This window comes from Octopus sinensis, linkage group LG9 (assembly GCF_006345805.1).
Source record: "Octopus sinensis linkage group LG9, ASM634580v1, whole genome shotgun sequence".
Lineage (NCBI taxonomy): Eukaryota > Metazoa > Mollusca > Cephalopoda > Octopoda > Octopodidae > Octopus > Octopus sinensis.
The window spans coordinates 99,195,349-99,218,624 of record NC_043005.1 but is presented as its reverse complement, the minus strand read 5'-3'; the positions used below and the strand labels follow the sequence as shown (position 1 = coordinate 99,218,624).

The 23,276-nt window shown below is 38.2% G+C and overlaps 1 protein-coding gene across 1 annotated transcript in view; it reads left to right on the top strand.

The window, feature by feature from the left end:
• Positions 1 to 23,276, top strand: part of LOC115215495 (cytosolic carboxypeptidase 6-like) — a 184,566-nt gene that overhangs the window by 100,369 nt on the left and 60,921 nt on the right. Inside the window, exons 2-3 of the mRNA XM_036506207.1 lie at positions 4,538 to 4,650; positions 22,275 to 22,470. Coding sequence (XP_036362100.1) covers positions 4,605 to 4,650; positions 22,275 to 22,470 — 242 coding nt within the window. The 5' untranslated portion in view covers positions 4,538 to 4,604. The remainder of the gene's footprint in view (positions 1 to 4,537; positions 4,651 to 22,274; positions 22,471 to 23,276) is intronic.

Sequence of the window (23,276 nt, the reverse complement as noted above, 5' to 3'; positions counted from 1 at the left end):
GGCTGTGAGCATGTTTGCTGTATATGTTTTTGTGGTGTTGGTGTGGCTGTTGTTTGCGTTGGGTTTTGAAATGTCTTCGGGAGATGTATTTCCCCCTGCTTTGTTCGTGTTTGCATTTGGTTTGGTTGTGTTTCTGCTCTTTATTTTCCTTCTTTTTGTAGCTATTTGCCATTCCTCACTGGTTTCGTCTTCCGACGAAATTTCTGAGGAATCAGAAGGGGGTAGGGGTATGTTGTGGGCTCTATGTATGTCTGTGTAAGTGGTTGTGTTGTTGTTTTCGTTGTTGTTGGTTGTTGAGTGTTTGTGTGTGTTGAGTGCGGTATAAGGGATGGGGGATCAGTTTGTGTGTGTTTTCTTTGTTTTTCTGTTCCTTTGGGTTTTGCTGTTGATGGTGGTGTTGGTATTTTTTCAGGTGTCGAGTGGTTTTTGGTTGATGACGGATTAGCTTGGTGTGCTTCTCTTGTCTTCTGTGTTGATGGTGGTGTGGGTAGTAGAGCTTTTTTTCCGGAGTGCTTGGTTGTGGTAGTGGTTGTTTTTGTTGCTCTTGGTGTGCAGTGGTTGGGCACGTCTTTTTCAAGTGTGTTTCGCTTCCACACAAATAGCAGCGTGGTCGCCTGCCCTCTACCACTATATAGAGTTTGTAGCCTCCTGGCAGTTCTATAGCGGTGGGTATCTTCTCTCTTGCTGCTTCATCCAATTGAAGCAGGAATTCGATTGATTTGCCCACATAGTCTTTCTCTCCTAGAACCGCGATTTCCAGGATGTTTGTCTCTGACATGTGTCTCTGACATTTCAAAGCAGATGGCAGAGACCAACCATTGTGTTTCGACATCAAATGGTATGTTTTTTATTTGGACTTTCGTGACCCTTTTGTTTAAGTAGACTGGTATCATTAGATAGATAGATAGATAGATAGATAGATAGATAGATAGATAGATAGATATGTTTCTTTATTAGCCACACAGGGCTGCACACAGATAGAACAAATTACAAGGTAGAGCTTTTCTTTTGAAGGTTTAAAAAAAAAAAAAAAAAAGGAAGGGGGAGTTTCGATCAAAAGGGATCGTAAAAGGAGAGAAAGAGACAAAAAAAGGGGGGGGTTAAAAAAAAAAAAAAAAAAAAAAAAGGGGGGAGAGGAAAAAAATTGATCAATAGGGATCGTTATCACAGAAATGTCAATATGAAGTGTAAAGGGGAGGACAGGTGAGGTTTACCCGTGGAAAGAAAAGCCTGCGGAAAAGACCACGGTAACCTCGGTCAATGAAGTCACATTTTATATTTCTTTTTTTTTTTTTTTTTTTTTTGCAAATAAGCAACTCTCTGTTTTCGATTTCTGGGTTCATAGGACTATGCTCAAGGTGGCTTCGTCATTCATACGTGCCATTCTGCTACATTCACCCATCTTTTTTTAAAACATTCGCTAGACAAAACTTGCCTCTCTACTCTCACTTTCCTTTTCAAGTGGTACTTGAAGAAGTTGATGAGAGATTGACCAGAGAGGAAAGTGTTTGTCTCCAATCCTTTCAGACGCGTCCACATAGATACATTCTTTCGCCATAGCCACAAGGATGATGAAAATAGCTCTTCCTTCCCGTTTGAAGAAGAGGCGTGACAATATTGACGATAGACTCAGCTGATAAACCGACTCGTCCCACACGTGACAGCAGTTGTTCGACATAAGCCCACAGGTCGGAAATTGTTGGACACTGAACGAGTGCGTGCAGAACGGTTTCGTCGCTCTGACCGCATCTCGGGCAGGTCGGCCCCGTGTTTCTCGAGCCGTGTCTGTAGAGCTTATCCCGAACGGGTAGCGCTTCTCGGTAGCACTGCCAGGCCAGGGATCTCTGGAAGTTGTCCATGGGCCCTGGCCCGAAAGTCGTCCCGAACAGGCGGGTCAGGTACTCCTCGTCGACGTCCAGGTTCACCCCGAGCTCGTCGTCGTACCTCCCCTCCACTAAACCCCTATAGAATGCTTTGGTTGTGTTGAAGTCACTTAAGGTCGACCCAGGACGGCAGAGTTGCTTGAGAGCAACGCGACACTCGCGGTGCCATTCGCCCTTCCTCGGCCTCTTTTTGATCCACGACTGCAGTTCGGTCATGGAGACGAGCTGCGGGAAAGCGTGCCTCACAAACGGCGACCACACCTGTTCACCGTCGTCTACATAGAGCCAGAGATGTCGCAGTCTCAGCGCGTGTCTGCGCATCATCAACCACGGCATGCCCAGCCCTCCTTAGATAGATAGATAGATAGATAGATAGATAGATAGATAGATAGATAGATAGATAGATAGATAGATATGTTTCTTTATTAGCCACACAGGGCTGCACACAGATAGAACAAATTACAAGGTAGAGCTTTTCTTTTGAAGGTATTAAAAAAAAAAAAAAAAAAAGGAAGGGGGAGGTTCGATCAAAAGGGATCGTAAAAGGAGAGAAGAGGAACAAAATAAGGGGGGTTAAAAAAAAAAAAAAAAAAAAAAAAAGGGGGGGGAGAGAGGAAAAAAATGATCAATAGGGATCGTTATCACAGAAATGTCAGTATGAAGTGTAAAGGGGAGGACAGGTGAGGTTTACCCGTGGAAAAAAAAGCCTGCGGAAAAGACCACGGTAACCTCGGTCAATGAAGTCACATTTTATATTTCTTTTTTTTTTTTTTTTTTTTTTTTTGCAAATAAGCAACTCTCTGTTTTCGATTTCTGGGTTCATAGGACTATGCTCAAGGTGGCTTCGTCATTCATACGTGCCATTCTTGCTACATTCACCCATCTTTTTTTAAAACATTCGCTAGACAAAACTTGCCTCTCTACTCTCACTTTCCTTTTCAAGTGGTACTTGAAGAAGTTGATGAGGTTAGATAGATAGATAGATAGATAGATAGATAGACAGATAGATAGATAGATAGATAGATAGATAGATAGATAGATAGATAGATAGATAGATAGATAGATAGATAGATAGATAGATAGATATATACACACACATGAGTGTGTGTGTGTGAATCCATATTCTCCATCACCTTTACCTAAATCACTGGTCATTTGTTTCCAGTTCACCATGTAGCCATGTTCAAGCTGCTCATTGTTTGAGAGACTGGGGAATTATCACCTAACTTGACAAAAATGTAAAGGTTGGTGTCAGGAAGGGCACCCAGTTGCAGAGAATTCTGTCCCAACATAATCTTGCCTAACCTTGCAAGTATGGTATAGTAGATGTCACAACAATCACAATAATGATAACCAGGATGATAATAATCATGATTATATATTGTTGTGATTAGCCAAGGGCAAAACTTGAGTAGACTGTCCTTTTTAATGCAATATAATATAATATAATGTAATATAACATATGAAATATATGTAAAAAAAACTTTGTTTTTTTGTCTTCAAAAAGGCATGTTGGGGAAATAACTGGCAGCCTGATACACTAATGTTCCAACTTCATCAATTAGTTTACATTAAAGAGCTTATTTAATGGGTTTTTGAGTTTATCCTATATAGAAATACAAAATTGTTTACTTGAAAACTAGTGAAACATAAAACTAATAGTGGCAATCTATGTAATTTCAGCTCAAAATGTAATTTATAACCTACATTACATTACATCCTTGTACAGCGTTCTTTACAACTCTGGATTTTTTTTTACTCTACTATATTCATGCACACATACACATAATAACGCAAGTACATATATATATATATAGACACATACACACACATTATACATATGTATTTACATATATCATCATCATCATCATCATAATTTTAACATCGACATTTCCATATCTGCACGAGTCACGTGAAATTTGTTGATGAAGGTTTCTTATGGCCACACCCTTTCCTATTATCAACTCTCACCTGTTTTGGAGTAAAAGTAATTTTTGCCCTTGGCTGGACATGTATTCACCTGTTTAGCAAGACCTTGCTCCTGTCCCTTTATCCTGTCCCATACTTTCATATCCCTCAATGTTGCTGATCTCACAAGTGCTGGTGCTTTGATAAAAAGCACCCAGTCCACATTCTGTAAAGTGATTGGCATTAGGAAGGCCATCCAGCCAGAGAAATTATACCAAAGCAGACCTCACCGGAGTTTGGTGCAGCCCTTAGGCTTATCAGTTCATGTTGAACCATCCAACCCATGCTGGTATGGAAAAAAAAGGATGCTAAATAATGATGGTATTGTGGTCACTGCCAGCCTCTCCTGGCACCTGTGCCAGTGGCACGTAAAAAGCACCCACTACACTCGCAGAGTAGTTGGTGTTAGGAAGGGCATCCAGCTGTGGAAACACTGCCAGATCAGACTGGAGCCTGGTGCAGCCCCCTGGCTTCCCAGACCCCGGTCAAACCGTCCAACCCATGCTAGCACAGAAAACGGACATTAAACGATGATGATGATGATGATGATGGTTATGATACTCACACACACACGCACACAAGCACACACATGCACACACAACAAATAGTGAAAGGAAAAAGTCTGTTACCAGAGTTCACTGAAAATGTAATCATTAAATTCCTTTCACCTCTTATCATTTTTTCAGGACTCTTGGAAGTTGCCTTGATGAAAAAGCCTTATGTTACACTTTGGAAGTATCATTCTTCAGCTACATGAACCTATCAACTGGGACAGCACAACCTTATACAGAACAAGGATGTATCCTTTGATATGGCCTTCTATTATTATTTCAGGACAAGTTTCTGCAGAGTGGCAAAGAAAATGCCTTGTACATATTTAGTTCTTTTTTTATATTCTGAGTTCAATTTCTGACAGAGTTAGCTTTGACTTTTATTCTTATAAGAGATCAACAAACTAATTATAAATGAAATACTAGAAAGTTAATTTAATCAACTGTTCCCACCCTCTAAAGTTTGTAGCTTTCTGAAAATATTCACCCTTTTGCTGTGGAAATCAGAAATATCCACTCCAAATTCCATTACCCTAAACTGTGGAAAGCAGTTTTATAAGCCAGTCTATCTTTTGTTCAGAATGTCATGTTTGAAACTATTTTTTGTTGAGATAATACAAGTTTACTGAGGCAACGTGACTTGCAGAAAATACCAATTCTATTTTCGTTAGATATTTCATATCATTACTAGAATAACCATAAAATTTAATTTTGCAGTTAAAGGGTTAAAGATTATCACTGCTGCCACTACCATCATCATCATCACCATCATTGAGGAGTGAATGTCAGAAACAGCAGAAGGCCAGACCAAATGACTTTTAGTTACGTTCTTTTATAATCTAATTTCAAATCCAGCCGAGGTGGACTTAGTCCACTTAAACAATGTTAGAAATGTTTTTAAAACATGATAGAGTGGCTATAAAGTAAATCCAACAGAATTTGAATGCTTTTATCTATGTGAGGTTGTAAAAATACATGTCAGTAAAACTAGAGCATTCTACATGGTTCTTCAATCTGTTAGAAATAACAGCCAAGTCTATTTCAGATCCTAATCTATTGTCATGAACAAGGAAGGGACACACTGGATAATGTAGTCCAAGATACACTAAGTCTCTGAAAATAAGACTGAGTGGTCATTGCTAGAATATCTTTGACTATAGAGGTCCTTTGGTCAAAGCTGACCAGGAGCTAAACAACAACCACCTATTTTGTACAATTTTCATTATAATTATAATTATCCTTGTATTCATCATTATTGTTATCATAATGATAACAGATTTACAGAACCATTACAGTAAATGAACAAAAATGCCTTGTGGCTCTTTACATTCCGAGTTCAAATCACACCAAGCCCAACTTTAGTTTTCATCTTCCCAGGGTTGATAAATTAAGTACCAGTAAAGTATTGGAGATGATGGTATTTTAAACCCCTCTCCTCAAATTCAAATCCTGCCAAAATCAATTTTACTTTTCCTCTTTAAGGCAAAAATTACGTACCAGTAATGTGCTTGGATGATTTTTACATACTATAACTCTCCTCTGCAAATCTGTAATATTGTGCAGGGATAGGGAATCAATAGAGCATTGGACAAAAGGACTTTTATTGTTTCTTATGGCTTCTGAGTTCAAATTCCACCACAGCCAACTTTACCATTTAATCTTCTGGGATCAATGAAATAAAGTAATAGTGAAATACTGGAGTCAGTGGTATTCTAAACACTCTCCCTCAAATTTCAGGCCTTATATGCTGATGTTATAAACATTATCACAATAATGCTTTCTACTATAGACTCAAGGTCTGAAATCATGGGGCGGGAGGCTAGTCAACTACACTGACCCCAGTACTTAACTAGTATTTATTTTCATCAACCTCAGCAAAAAATGAAAGGCCAAGTTGACCTCAATGTCAGAATCAATAAATTACTGCACTAAATGTCATGCAGTGGTCTGTTACAACTGTTCACATTCTGAGTTCAAATTCCACTTGTAATAATTTTGTTGCCTACTGTCCCGGGGCCAGTAAAATAAGAACCACTCAAGCATGCTCCTAATTCATTTCTTCTTCATATTATGTGCACCTCTTGCCCCATCAGGTCCCACACTAGCTACAAATCCCCATCCATCCTCTTCAGAACATTATCTTTTTGGAACTCTGTTCCTGCCAATATTTTTCCTGTGGTCATCGACTTGAAACTATACTCTTTTACTTGTTTCAGTCATTTGACTGCAGCCATGCTGGAGCACCGCCTTTAGTCAAGCAAATCGACCCCAGGGCTTATTCTTTGTTAGCCTAGTACTTATTCTATCGGTCTCTTTTGCCGATCCACTAAGATACGGGGACATAAACACACCAGCATTAGTTGTCAAGCGATGTTGGGGGGACAAACACACACATACATATATATATATATATATATACATATATACGATGGGCTTCTTTCAGTTTCCGTCTACCAAATCCACTCACAAGGCTTTGGTCGGCCAGAAGCTATAGAAGCAGACACTTACCCAAGGTGCCACGCAGTGGGACTGAACCCGGAACCATATGGTTGGTAAGCAAGCTACTTACCACACAGCCACTCCTGCACTTATACAAGAGAATTTTTAACCATGTCAAACTGACAATATCAGGGGTGAAGAAATGAATGGGCACAATTAACTCTCCCCAGAAAAAAAAGGATAAAAGAATAGTTAGAATTGAAATTGATGTAATCGGCTGTACCCCCACTCTCTTCCATAACTGATGGTCTTCGACCGGCGGATGGAGTAACAAGTAATGTTGATGTTAATATTATTTCAATAGAAATTAGTGGTTATCTACCTGTATGTAATATATTTCTTTACTGCCCACAAGGGGCTAAACACAGAGGGGACAAACAAGGACAGACAAAGGGATTAAGTCGATTACATCAACCCAAGTGCGAAACTGGTACTTAATTTATCGACCCCGAAAGGATGAAAGGTAAAGTCGACCTCGGTGGAATTTGAACTCAGAACATAACGGCAGATGAAATCCCACTAAGCATTTTTCCTGGCGCGCTAATGTTTCTGCCAGCTTGTCACCTTCATCTACCTGTATGTAATAAACCATCTTAATAGGATTCCGGATAGTCTACTTCTACACTTATAAAAGATCCCTTCATAATTTACCATTATACACCTTCAATGCAATTAACTATAGGGTACGATCTAATAGCAGGATCTACAGGGCAATTTAATGAATTGCTGTGAAAGGGTGTAGTATTAAAAGTTTGGATCCTTTGCCCTTCATCAGGGACAGAGAGAGAGAGAGAGAGGGCAGTTGTTACCTTGGCTGTAAGCCACTAAACCAGTGATTCTCAACCAGAGTCCATATGATCCTTGAGAACCCATATAAGATTTTTGGGGGTCCACACAACAAAATAGTGAACTGAGGACCCACAATAGTATTTTAAAGGCTCCTGTAAAAATGTTGCTTTAGATAAAAACGTTCTTTCTCGAGCAATGCCAGGCTCATAAGGGCCGATTTCTCGGTTTCAATGGCGTATGTGTTCCCCAGCTGGACAGGACGCCAGTCCATCGCAGCGTTACTCAATTTTGCCAGCTGAGTGGACTGGAGCAACATGAAATGAAGTGTTTTGCTCAAGAACACAACACGTCACACGGTCCAGGAATCGAAACTACAATCTTACGATCATGATGCTGACACCCTAACCACTAAGCCACACACCTTCACTTGCTTTAGATGTATGTACTGGTATGTATTGCAAGAAACAGCTAGGTTTTTTTTTTCCTCTAGCATTTTACATAGTTCAACCTACACAAGTCAATGTGCGATGAACAAAATAGGCATTTTGAAAAGTTTCTCTAAAACTAGCTTTTAAGCATCGACTGGCTATGGGGGTGCACCTGAATAAAATATTATTTCAAAAGGGTCCATAGTTAAAAATTGGCTGAGAACCCCTGCACTAAATGAAGGATTGCAGTGAAAAGATGGTTATGGGGAAGAATGGGAAAGAAATTTTGGAAAGGAGGTGTTGGTGGAAGAGGTCAGAAGTTTGAAGTAGAAGAGAAACAAAAGAGAGGAAGCCAGAAGTGGAGCAGAAGGGTGGAAGGAAATCATGTTTCATTTTGGTAAGGAGGAGGAAGAGGTGGTGTTCAAGAGGCTGAAGAGAAAACACAGAAAAGCACCTGCACATTGGCTTTGCTTTCACACTCTCTCTTACACCCCTTTTTTTTCAATTTCCCTCTGGCTTTGTCTCTTCCACTCACATCACCCCAGTTTCTATAAATGATTTTTACTTGATTTAAAAAAAAACAAAAAAACTTGATTTCAATTTCTTGAACAGCACACTGCAGAAGTGTGTGTGTGTGTGTGTGTGTGTGTGGTGTGTGTGTGTGTGTGTGTGTGTGTGTGTGTGTGTGCGTGCGTGTGTGCATGTCTGTCTTTTATTTCCCATTCCTTCTGTGTTCTCTTTCCTCGTCTCCTCTGTCTCATCCTTCTGCTCATCTAGAAATATTAGTTCCTTCTACTTTCCCTCTCTAGTTCAACTTCCCTCCCTCTTTTTTTACCTCCTACTCCAGACTGGCAACCCTCACACATCTCCTCACATTACTCCCTCTCTCCCCCACATTACATGCTTATTCATTTACTTTGACTTGCAGCCAAAGTAACATATCTCACCTCCCTCCCTCTCTCTATATATATATAGCTATCAGCCTATCTCTTCAATCCTTATCCTCATACAAAAGAAAAGGATCTATTTTCTTCGTTCCGTCTCACAAATTACTAAATTTACCAAATTCTCTAGGTTAATTATTACCAATATGCTCCAGCATTGCTGGTTTCCTTAGATTCAAGATTTTATTCCATACTATCTCTCACCATATAATGCTATCAGATCACACTTACTGAGCCCATACAATTTCCAATTCTAGAATCATATCACATTTATTTTATAGAAGGATGTCTAGGTTTTATTTATGATATTCCCTTTTCTTATAATATCAGTGTAAATATAAGATTCTTGAGTGGAAGCATATGTCACTGGACACATCTGCTGTTTCAAGCGAATATATCCTATATTGCTATCTGTGGAAAATTCAAACTTACATTCATAGCCATGAAATGTACACACAGCTGCCACACTGCCAGCCATGAAATGTACACACAGCTGCAACACTGCCAGCCATGAAATGTACACACAGCTGCCACACTGCCAGCCATGAAATGTACACACAGCTGCCACACTGCCAGCCATGAAATGTGTACACAGCTGCCACACTGTCAGCCATGAAATGTGTACACAGCTGCAACACTGCCAGTCATGAAATGTGTACACAGCTGCCACACTGCCAGCCATGAAATGTGTATACACAGCTGCCACACTGCCAGCCATGAAATGTGTACACACAGCATGCCACACTGCCAGCCATGAAATGTACACATAGCTGCAACACTGCCAGCCATGAAATGTGTACACAGCTGCCACACTGCCAACCATGAAATGTACACACAGCTGCCACACTGCCAGCCATGAAATGTACACACAGCTGCCATACTGTCAGCCATGAAATGTACACACAGCTGCCACACTGCCAGCCATGAAATGTACACATAGCTGCAACACTGCCAACCATGAAATGTACACGCAGCTGCCACACTGCAAATCATGAAATGCACATACAGCTGCTACACTGCCAGCCATGAAATGTACATGCAGCTGCTGCACTGCTCACTATGAAATATGCAAACAGCTGTTGCTCTGCTCACTCTGAAATGTACACACACTTATAACTACATTTCTGGTGATGAAATTGGTACTCACCTGCTGTGCTATCCATGAAATATACACACAACTGCACTAGTAGCCATAAAATATTCACACGTTTACAGCACTAGACAAGATATGTACACACAGCTATATTGTTAGCAATTAAAATGTAGACACAGCTACATTGCTAGTCCTAACATTTTCAGATAGCCACATTGCTGTTCAGGAAATTTGCATATAGCAGTATCACTGTTCTTGAAATATATACATATGGATATATTGCTTCTATAAAAATTTACAACTAGTTGTATTTCTTTCAGTAAGGGTTTAGATATATATATATAAATGTCTAAACCATTTCCTCCACAATAGTGATGTGTGAGTTACTGGCCTGCATAGTGGTGCTATAAATATTTACTGGATGAAATTTATTGATTTGTAAATTTCAAGTATCAGAGATTAACAGATCAATAAACAGAATTTGTAAAACAGCAAAAATAGAAATTTATTCCTGGGAGGAATTATTTACTTTTCTTTATGACACAAAGTCCCCAAAATAGCATCAGCTCAGCTCTAACCAAGGAAATTATCAACTGAATATCCCTAAATCACAAAATATTTAAAGAACTAACATTTTAGGTGGTAGCAGTAGAGTGATAAATAGTAAATAAATGAAAAAAATAACAATGAACATCCCATCCTGAATAGCAAATAATTCACAATAATTCATAGAAACAGCATCACTGCATTGATAACTTAAAAAAGTTAGCAATGTCAATATAACAAAATATTCACACTTCCTTCAATTTAAGGAAAATATATTATTTACAGTAACAGAAACCATTTATTATATAGAAAGCAATTTATCAATCAGCCATAGAAAATTAAATTAACACAAAAAAGAAACATTATTGCTATTCATAAATTAACAATAAGTAGCACAAAAATAGATGCAGGATTGTTGTAACTAATAAATCATTTGTGTGTCCACAAATTTTAATTATATATTCAGGCTAAGACCAATCATTCTCATATCACTTGATGCCTATTCTCGGTATTTAGGCAAACTGAAGTAATGGAGAATTAAGTGTTCTCTTCAGAAGCACAGCAAAATGTCCCTGGCTGATCTGAACCCCTGACTAGGGACTATTTACTCAATAATCTTGCCTTTAATATTGTGTGTGTGTGTGTATGCATAGCCATTTGGTTACATGCAGAAGTGTGTATGTACATATGCAAAAACATATATATATATATAAATTCCATCCTAGAATTACCATTATTATTATGTATATAAGACAGCAAGCTGGCAGAATTGTTAGCACACCAGGCAAAATGCTTAGTGGTATTTCATCTGCCGCTACGTTCTGAGTTCAAATTCTGCCAGGGTCAACTTTGCCTTTCATCGTTTCGGGGTCAATTAAATAAGTACCAGTTACGCACCGGGGTCGATATAATCGACTTAATCCATTTGTCTGTCCTCGTTTGTCCTCTCTGTGTTTAGCCCCTTGTGGGTAGTAAAGAAATAGGTATTTCGTCTTGTCACTACATTCTGAGTTCAAATTCTGCCGAGGTCAACCTTACCTTTCATCCTTCCAGGATCAATAAAGTACTAGTTTCACACTGGGGTCAATGTAATAGATACATCCCCTCCCCCAAAATGGCTGCCCTTGTGACAAAATTTGAAACCATTATTATATATATGTACATGTATATATCATCATCATTGCTTAATGCCCACTTTCCATGCGGGCATGGGTTGGATGGTTTGACTGAAGACTGGCAAGCCAGGAGGCAGTACCAGGCTCCAGTCTGGCAAGGTTTCTACATCTGGATGCCCTTCCTAATGCCAACCACTCTGAGAGTATAGTGGGTGCTTTTTATGTGCCACCGGCACAGAAGCCAGTCAGGTAGCACTGACAGACAGACAGACACACACACACACACACACATATATATATTTATATATAATATCTCAGCATGTTTATACATTGTATATTAATCTAATGTGTTAAAAATCAATTAATGTTTGCTAAATTACAATGTGTAATGCAGAACAATATTCATAGATTGTAACAGAGATAAATGAATACTAAGGAAAGATTTGATTAATTTCAAGCTTGAGTTAAATGAGAAAATGCAATGCAATATAATAAAACTTATTCCATCTGTTAGTAGTGAACAGGCATGATAATTAGCAGGTGGTACACTTACCTACAGTGCTGAATTCACCTTTACCTGCATGTGGGGAGGCCACAAAAAGAAAAAAAAAACAAAAGGTTAAGAACCACAGCTCTAGAACATGAGTTCAGTTCATAGCAAGATCAACTTTACCTTTCCTTATTCCAGGGTTGATACACTATACATCAGACACAAAAGTAAGTCAGAACATTTCAGTGCATCTCAGAAAATTAGAATATTATGCATAAGTTGCTAAGTCAGAATATCAAAACTTCAACTGAATCATATTAGGCTGACTAAATATAAATTAATCTAAATTAATAGTTCCCAATATTTAATATTTAATATAAGATAATGTTTATGGTTTCCATTCAGTGACTGTTCAAAATCCAATCTCAAAATATTAGAAACTAATAATTGAACATCCAAATCATATCATTAAAATAGAGTTAAAGATGATATATATGCCAGAACTTGATTGAATTTCCTTTGGCTTCAATGATTGCCTGAATATGTTTGCTTCACAGAGGAAACCAATCTATGACATTGCTTATATTATGGAAGCCGAGGTGTCTTGATAGCTGTTTTCAATTCTATCTGACCACTGTTAAGCAAGCTGGCCATCCTATGAACTATACCCCACAGATTCTGTATGGGGTGCAGTCCAGGTGAGTTACATGGCCAAGGAAATATGTTGATGTGATAAACAGTAAACTCAGCAGTGGTTTTTTTCATACCAAATCCTTCTGGAGTATACATTCTGCACCATCTAAAAACCTATTTCTTTACTACCCACAAGGGGCTAAACATATAGAGGAAAAACAAGGACAGACACAGGTATTAAGTCGATTACATCGACCCCCAGTGCATAACTGGTACTTAATTTATCGACCCTGAAAGGATGAAAGGCAAAGTCGAACTCAGTGGAATTTGAACTCACATCGTAACGGCAGACGAAATACCGCTAAGCATTTCATCCAGCGTGCTAACGTTTCTGCCACCTCGCCGTCTTCAAAAAAACCTGTCATCTAAAAACCTGTCAACTGAACGAAGCATCTCTTGATAGACTGGTGCATTGATTGTGACTCTATTGGAGATACAGAGTTTAGAGGAAATAATAAGAGGCACAGAATACCAAATAAGCTTAGTATCAAATCCTCACTTCAAATTCCCAGTCGGTGATTATTATAGATGGCAAATTATATGCAAATTTTAGATGGCAAATTATATGCAAATTATATGCAGATGTTTGCCTACAATGTTTCTCCTGGGTCCTATTTCCAGCAGTGGTCTGCTAAGAGAATTTGAAGCACTTTCTGTTTCCTTCAGCTGACAGGCGTTTTTCATGATGTGGAATTATTGTTACAGCAGGATTTTGTAACCATACACAATGCAAAAACAACCACTGTCTGGTTTGCTGATCATCACATCAACGAATTCCTTTGACTAAGTAACTTACTTGAGCTGAACCCCATGCAGAATCTATGGGGTGTAACTAAAGAGAAGATGACTAAGTTGTGTAACTGCAATCAGACAGAGTTAAAAGCTGTTATTGAAACTACTTGGGTTTCCACCATACTCAACCAGTTTCACAGGTTAGCTTTCCCAATGCCATGAGATATTCAGCCACTCATTAAAGCCTATGGAGTGCCAACAAAGTTCTGATAGTCATCATCATCATCGTTTAACATCTGTTTTCCATGCTGGCATGGGTTGGACAGTTTGACCAGAGCTGGTTCGCTAGAGAGCTGCACCAAGGGCCAGTCTGGTTTGGCATGGTTTCTATGGTTGGATGCCCTCTCTAACACCAATCCCTTCACAGAGTGTTCTGGGTGTTTTATGTGGCACCACATGAATACTTTGACATGGCATCAGGATGAATGCTTTTTACATGGCACCGGCACAGGACCCTTGAAGGTGAATCCTAGGGGGAGTGGCTTGAACACTTCTGCTGGGGGGTGACAGGTCTTCTTGAGCACAGCAAGATGTTAGGTATCTCGGTCCTTCATCATCTCATCTGAAAGGTTCAGCATCCTGAGGTCATTTTCAGCATCATTCATCCCATGTCTTCTGGGTCTCTCTCTTCCACATGTTCTATCTAAAGATCAGTACTTCTTCATGCAGCTGTCAGCATCCATCCACATCACATGACCAAACCAGTGCAGTCTTCTCTCTTGCACACTGCATCTAATTCTTCTAATCCTTAAGTTCTCCATACCTACTTCACAATTTTTAACCGACTTGATCTATTATGTCTTCGTTGTTTTCATATTACAATATAAAAGATTCTGATGTATCTGGGGAGAGTCATTCTCTTTTGCTGCCTTATAATCTAATACACTCACCAGTAAAATTTCCACTTATTTCTTATTTTGATTTTCCTAAAATTTTCGTTGCATCTTGCAACCTTTTCAATAGTCATGACTCTCAAATCCAAAAATGAAATTCTAAAAGATATTTTAGATATTGAGATATTGGATAATGGAAACTATCAACAAAACACTGGGACTAAATCTGGTTATAATTTGTGAACCTAATACAATTTTGGTTAATATTTTAATTTTCTGAGAACATTGTATGTCTCATCCCTACCAATCCATAGATTTTGTATAAAGTGGGAATGTTTCAATGTCAATGTAAACAATAAACAGTAGAGGGACAAACTGAATCTGTTGAAGTATTTTGTCTCTTCAGTTAGATTTCAGGCTTGGTCTGAAGAAAGGGTTCGTACCCATGGCTCTCCTCATTGACATTCTGAGGCTTGTGAGATGAATGTGATTAATTTAGGTCTGAAAGAGCTGCAAGGAAAATACATGGGTAGGAAGGGAATCCAAGGATGCAGACATTCTTGGAAGAAAGGACCGGGTGATGTGGATAGTGTGGTATTGAGAAGTGGGTTCATAATACAAGTGATGAGGAGAGATAAAGGAGTTTAGAAGATCTGGATACAAGTAGTACAAGCCCAACCACTAACAATGGTAAAAAAAGGCAAAGGTGGGGGTCATGTCTTTGAGCACAAGCTGGAGTTGTTAGAAAGTGACTTCATACCAAACAGTTGAGTACCCTTTCTTGTGGATGATATGATTGGATTTTTTCACCTTTCATTACATTTAGAATTGATAAACTGTACCTGTAATATTTTGGTGGAGAGAATTAACACATCTAAACTTCTTGATTACAAAATACTAATTCACTGCAATAGTATTTAGTCCATATTTTCTCCTACCCATACTGTCAGTCCACACCCAATTGTCCTGCACAAGTGTTTCACTGATCTGGACACTCCCACTGATCAGGCCACACCCAAGCATCTTGCCAACAAAGCCCCACCCTAGTCTAGTTAGCAACAAGTGTCATACTGGTCAGGCCATGCCTTAGTGTCTCACCAAGTGTTCCAACAATCTGGCCACACTCTAGTGCCCCACCAATCATGCCACACCCTAATTTTTCACTAACCAAGCCATACCTTAATGACCCACCAGACTAGCTAAGTAACTAGTCTGGTAGTACTACTCTAATGTGGCCCACTCTAGTCTTTCACTAGTTTTATTACTATGATAGGCAAAGTAATGGGCCCTAATTTCACTTTCCCAACGAAGGATAAGGAGGTTTCAATATAAACAAGCCTTAAGACAGTAAGCTTGGCAGAAATGTTAGCATGCTGGGCAAAATGTTTAGCAGTATTTCGTCTGCTGTTACGTTCTGAGTTCAAATACCACCAAGGTCGGCTTTGCCTTTCATCCTTTCGGGGTCGATAAATAAAGTACCAGTTCCACACTGGGGTTGATGTAATCGACTTAACCCCTTTGTCTGTCCTTATTGGTCCCCTCTATGTTACACCCTTGTGGGCAATAAAGAAATAAGAAACGTTAGCATACCAGGAAAAATGCTTAGCAGTATTTCATCTGTCTTTACATTCTGAGTTCAAATTCCAACTTCGCCTTTAATACTTTCAGGGTTGACAAATTAAGTACCAGTTGCATACTGGGGTCAATCTAATCGACCTTCCCAAAAATTTCGGGCCTTGTGTCTAGAGTAGAAAAGAATATAAACAAACCCTTAAATATTTAGTATCAACTATACTGTAGCCTGTCATTTTCTAGTTAACAACAAAGAGTAGATAGTACAAAAGAATGGAAGGTGGAGAAGGGTGAGGGGCAAACAACACATCTAAGTAGTAGACATTTCCTTCTAATTTACTTATCTCATTGTCAAGAGATATTTCTTAATCACCTGTTGCAAACAGTTTCATAATAGTTCTAACAGAAGAGAATTACTCAAATTATTGCACATTGATGTATTTCCCGCTAAAAGGTTTTGGCATTTTTTAGCAGGAAGATGGCATTAGACAATATTAACAGAACGATAATAACTTGGGAACAAGATTTAGCTATTTTTAAAATTCCTAACAATAGAGCAGTTTTTATTGCTTTATTTTTTTCTTTTTCCTAATTTAAAAATCATTGGCTTTCTCTCCATTGCCTCCGGTCTTGTAGTAGTAAAAGAGGACGGGGGATGGGGGCGAACCGAGTGAAATAAACTGATTTAGAATAATAAAAATCACATTCACAATATTTTGCTTTATTATAATTTTTATTGGTTTAAGGGAAGAATTTTTTTTTTTCGCTGGTTCTTATTTTTGTGAGTTTTTAACCATTATTTTTATATATAATCTTATGTAATGGAAATGTCTTCCTAGATGATAAAATTGGTAAATTTGAATATTAGCGTACAGATTGACACACATACACTCACTTGTACACATCCATAAAAACATATTTGCATACAAAGAATTATTCAAACAGCCAGGTATTTATTTAAAAAGAATAAGTAACAATTATACACACATCTTCACAAAGAACTTGGCATATTTTTATACATACACTCGCACAGAATTCTTGTGCAGAGACATATTTACACATTTATCAAGAGTATGTGGGAGACAGGGTAGTGGATATTCCACTTTAATCTCATGGTACACAATATGCATTAAACCTAAACTACTTCACCATATCCAGAGGCAAGATAGTTCCACTCTCTTTACACCTAACTCTAGAATATATTTAACAGACTTTCTAGAAGAATTAATCTGTAATATGTTAGTGTTACAATTTGTTTCTTGCTGTTTGAATGACATCACATGAATGGACCAACAATAACAACAACAACATGAAACTGTGCTGCCAACTGCAGACAACAATGTTTATAATCTCACTTCATAGTGAAGTGAGATTACTTCAAACATAAAATAGACAAAAATAACAAATACCATAACTTTCACACTTCAAGATAGATTTACTAAAATATAAATATATATTAATCAGACACTGAACACTCACTGAAGAAAACATTAAGACGAAATAAAGATATCCTGGAACCAAACAATATACAAGTTTTATCGTAAATGATTTTTGTCAGTTTGGGCCCAAAATGTCTGCCATAAACTGGAATCAATTATAAAACCATCGTAAACAAAGCGCAGGAGTGGCTGTGTGGTAAGTAGCTTGCTTACCAACCACATTGTTCCAGGTTCAGTCCCACTGCGTGGCACCTTGGGCAAGTGTCTTCTACTATAGCCTTGGGCTGACCAAAGCCTTGTGAGTGGATTTGGTAGACGGAAACTGAAAGAAGCCCATCGTATATATGTATATATATATATATATAATATATATATATATATATATATATATAATATATATATATATATATATATATATATATATATATGTATGTGTGTGTTTGTGTGTCTGTGTTTTTCCCCCCAACATCGCTTGACAACTGATGCTGGTGTGTTTACGTCCCCGTAACTTAGCGGTTTGGCAAAAATAGACCGATGTAATAAGTACTAGGAATGTCTTGGGGTCGATTTGCTCGACTAAAGGCAGTACTCCAACATGGCCACAGTCAAATGATTGAAACAAGTAAAAGAGTAAAGCTGCTTTAATCATAACAGGCATCACATATTCATGTATCCCCTACCAAAACAATATGCTACTTTGTAGTCACTCAGCCTGCTAAAAGTAGCAGCTAAATCTCCAAGTCTCATACTGCTATCCTTACATAAAGGCAAGACATTATAATAGTCTTAAAAAGACAAGGTGATCATAGATAGAAAGTCTTTCACTATTGGTCTGTTTAATCAGGGTTGATAAGTTCAGCTTCAGATTGTAGTCTCTTTCAATAGAGTCTCACCTCTCTTTAAACAATCATTAGACATGCAGCTCCTCTTGATTGTCATCCCTTAGTACCCTTACTTACTTCTAGCCTTCCTTGATCAAAACAGAAATTCTCTGTGCTAGCAGGGTGCAAAGAGCATCATACGAGTGTGATCATTGACAGAGCAACTAACCGACTTCCATGCCAGTGGCACTTAAAAGGCACCATTCAAGCATGATCATTACCAGCGTCACCTTAAAGAGCACCATCCAAGCATGATTGTTGCCAGAGCGGCTATCTGGCCTCCGTGCCGGTGGCACGTAAAAGACATCATTTGAGCATGATCGTTACCAGCATCGCCTTACTGGCACCTGTGTCAGTGGCATGTGTAAAAGATTCGAGCAAGGTCATTGCCAGTACCACCTGACTGGCCCCGTGCTGGTGGCATGTAAAAGCACCCGCTACACTCTCAGAGTGGTTGACGTTAGGAAGGGCATCCAGCTGTAGAAACTCTGCCAGATTTAAGATTGAAGCCTGGTGCAGCCATCTGGTTTGCCAGCCCTCAGTCATTCGTCCAACCCATGCTAGCATGGAAAGTGGACGTTAAACGATGATGATGATGATGCTTCAATTTTTTTTTTATTTTGCCTTCAAGCATAAACTTTTCTTCTTTTTTCACTGATTCATCTAACACCTACTAAGTAGCTTAGCCCCACACAAACATATATCTTAATCAGGGTACCCCATAAACACATGTATATCTAAATAGGATTGCCCATCCCACATTTGATTAATCATGTAATCCAGTTCTTATTTACACAGCTAAGGTAACCTACCTCACATCTACCTTTTCAAGATAACCTACCTCACAACCTAACAAGAGTAATAAAACTCACATCTACCTATTGCACAACCCAAGAATTTTCTGGTTTTGTAAGTTAGTTAATTCATTAGAGATCTACAAAATCTACACTTACCAATTCATGTGCTTCACTCTGTTTCTGAGATAACAGGTGACTGATACAACCCTGGGTTCTAGCACCCCATGCCTTTCTCACAATAAAACCTCATAACTTTCAAACCAGTAAAAATCATGAGTGCTTTCTTCAACTAAAACAATTTCCAACCTTGTAACTGTATAATCAATAAATTAATTAATAATCAGATACACAGATAGCACTCATAAATACTACAAATGCTCAAATTAATCCAAAAGGTAATTTTCTCATTATTTATCTATATCTTGTACTGAAGATTTTAGTAAAATTTGAGCAACAAATGCCCTGATCCAGCTGGGCCGTTTTTGATAAGAGAAATTAATAAAAAAAAACTTTATTATTAAAATCTTCAATATTTTTTAAATGGTTTACCCAAAGAAGATTAAGTCACATGATCTTTTCTTAAGGCCTCTGAGAATGCAAGCGTGATTGGTCGTGCCAAAGGAACCAGTCCCAATGCTTACAACAGATGGGACTGGTTCCTTTGGCACGACCACTCACGCTTGCATTCTCAGAGGCCTTAATGAAAGATCATGTGACTATATTTGTCTGAATGTTTCACTCTGTCTTAAGCCAACCAATGTTGGGTTAAGACAGAGTGAAACATTCAGACAAAGTCAATTCTTTTGGCCTTCAAACAGAAACAAATGTGCTGTTGTCCAGTTTCTTTCTGCCAAATTTTACTTAGATCAACCTAAAAATAAGGTACCCCAGTGCTAGGTGGTATTAAAAGAGGTAATGGATTAAGTCTATCCCTCAAGAATATCAACAGGCCTTCCGGTGAGCTTTCGTACAGTTTCCAGAGAACCAAAACCACTTAAAAAGCCAGATTGACATCAGACTGTGGAAGGCAACACGTTCCCAAGTTTCCACACAGTAAAACCAAAACTGAAATTATAAGAATTCAAAGCAGACCTCTTAACCACGTGACTAAGGTTAAATCCAGAGGTTACACATTTTAAATGTCTACGTTGTCATGTGACCTACACTATTAATAAAATGAAGAGCCAAGGGAGATATGAAACCAAAAACTGTTGGTGATCACTTTACTAACTTTAGCTACCAATATAACTGTTTATATTTATTTTGTTTATATATTTGTACAATATTTTTACATAGCCATCCCAAAATAAGTATTTGTCTTCACAATGTAGATTTCACCATTACCATCATCGTTTTCGTTGTTTTAACATCCACTTCTCCATATTTACAAGCATCCAATGGAATCCTTTGAGGTAGATATTCAAAGACTGGATAATCTTCTTGATACTAATCCTCACCAAGGGCTGGTTCCAGGCAGGTTAACCCTTTCGCTACCAGCCTGGCTGAAACTGGCTCAGGCTCTGTTGTACAAACATCTTGTTTTCATAAGTTCTGAATTAAAATCTTCCACCAAACCTTAGTCACAATTTATGTTCCTAACACTAGCTGAATGGTAACTAAGATATTTTACTAAATTCTTTGTTATATTTAAAGTAACTGAAAGAAACAGAGAGCATCTCAAAATAAATACAGTAACAAAAGGGTTAATAGTATCCTAGTTTATCAAACAACAAACAGTCCAGATACAATTACACTGTGAATTTGAAACAAGAGACACTATTTTCATGAGCTTTTTGTTTACAAAGATCATGCAACATTGCAATAAGCCTTGACATGCTTTTGCACTTGACTGTAGGACACAACATGTTGTTTATAGTCAGCAAACACAGATGAAGTTGAGAGGCAATAGGGACTCTCACACACACATGCATATATTTATATACACATACATCTACACACATACATATTTATACACATACACACACACAAACACATATATCATCATCATCATCATTATCATCATTTAACATCCATTTTCCATGCTGGCATGGGTTGGATGGTTTGACTGGAAAATGATAAGCTGGGGAACTGCACCAGGTTCCAATCTGATCTTTTTTACTCTTTTACTTGTTTCAGTCATTTGACTGTGGCCATGCTGGAGCACCGCTTTTAGTTGAGCAAATTGACCCCAGGACTTATTCTTTGTAAGCCTAGTACTTATTCTATCAGTCTTTTTTGCCAAACTGCTAAGGTATGGGGGCGTAAACACACCAGCATCGCTTGTCAAGCGATGTTGGGGGGACAAACACAGACACACAAACATATACACACACATACATATATATACATATATACGATGGGCTTCTTTCAGTTTCCATCTACCAAATCCACTTACAAGGCTTTGGTCGACCCGAGGCTATAGTAGAAGACACTTGCCCAAGGTGCCACGCAGTGGGACTGAACCTGGAACCATGTGGTTGGTAAGCAAGCTACTTACCACACAGCCACTCCTATGCCTGGCATGACCTGGCATGTTTTCTACAGCTGGATTCCCTTCCTAATGCCAGCCACTCCAAGAGCGTTAGGAAGAGCATCCAACTGTAGAAGCCATGCCAAATCAGATTGGAACTTAGTGCAGATTTGAGAGAGAGAGAGAGACATATTTCTTCAGTTACCATCTACAAAGTTCTATAGTAAAAGATGCCGGCTGACAACATTCACAGACTGAACCTCTGACCATTTGGTTCTGAAGCAAATTTCTTAACCACACAGCCTTGCCTACATCAACGAATATTTAAAAAAACAATCCTTGAGATGTTAGATTTAACCTTAGTATATGGTTTCATTATTTAATGACTTTTCCTTGGAAACCAAACAATATTTCAGTTGAATTTGAACCCAGTTCACATACACAAGCACATAAAATTTTGTTTGATTCACATCCTTAACTTGACTATAAAGATATGAAACTGGGTCGCAACTTGGCAAGGACATTCCTCGATTATTACAAACTCTCTGGAAACATCACAGAAAAGCCTTGCTCAAACCTTCTCCTCCCTAAAGCAGCTTCAAATCCTAGCTTTGTCAACCGAGAGAGGGAAAGAGATAGGGAAAAGCTGGTTGAGAGCCACAGTGAAGCCTGGTTGTTTGATGATCAGTAAGTTGAGATTAATTCTATATCATGTCTATAACATGTATACTTTGATTTTATCTTCCATTATAATCTTGTAGTGCAGTCGGATGTTTTCTGAATGTGTGGGTTCAAAGGGACAGAAAGGTGATTCAAACATAGAGCCAGAGACTGAGATGGTGAACAGTAATTACAGAATTTTGTGGGATTTCTCTTTAAAGACTGACCATTCTATTGAAGTGCAGAGACCAGATATGATCTTAAAAAACAAGAACAAAAGAAGATGTTTAAGATCATAGATTTTACAATATCATATGATTGCAGAGTGGATATCAAAGAAACTGAGATATATCAGGACCATGCCAGAGAGATGAAAAGAATGGTAATTAGTGCACTTGGTACCACACCAAAACTGCTGCCTAGGAGACTGCAAGATATTAGGAATGAAATGTATATTGTCCACTTGCAGAAAAATGCCATTCTGTGCTCTGCAAGCATTCTAAGAACGATTCTTGAGATTTATGGGGACATTATCAAAACTCAAGACAACATTCCTGCTAACTAAAGCAGTTTGTAATAGATTTATAATAATAATTAGAATGTCCATGCCATCGATAATGACTGTGGGTGTTTTAACTAAACTTATTCATATATACAAGCAAAAATGTAATTATTGCTAATTGATTTTTCTAATTGGAAGTATCATTGAAAAATGTACATGATGAAAGTTGTTAACATGAGTATGAGAATGTAAATAAAAATGCCAAAATAACAAGAAAAAAAGAAAACTATATCCACCACCACTCCCCAATTATTATACAGATTTGATTACT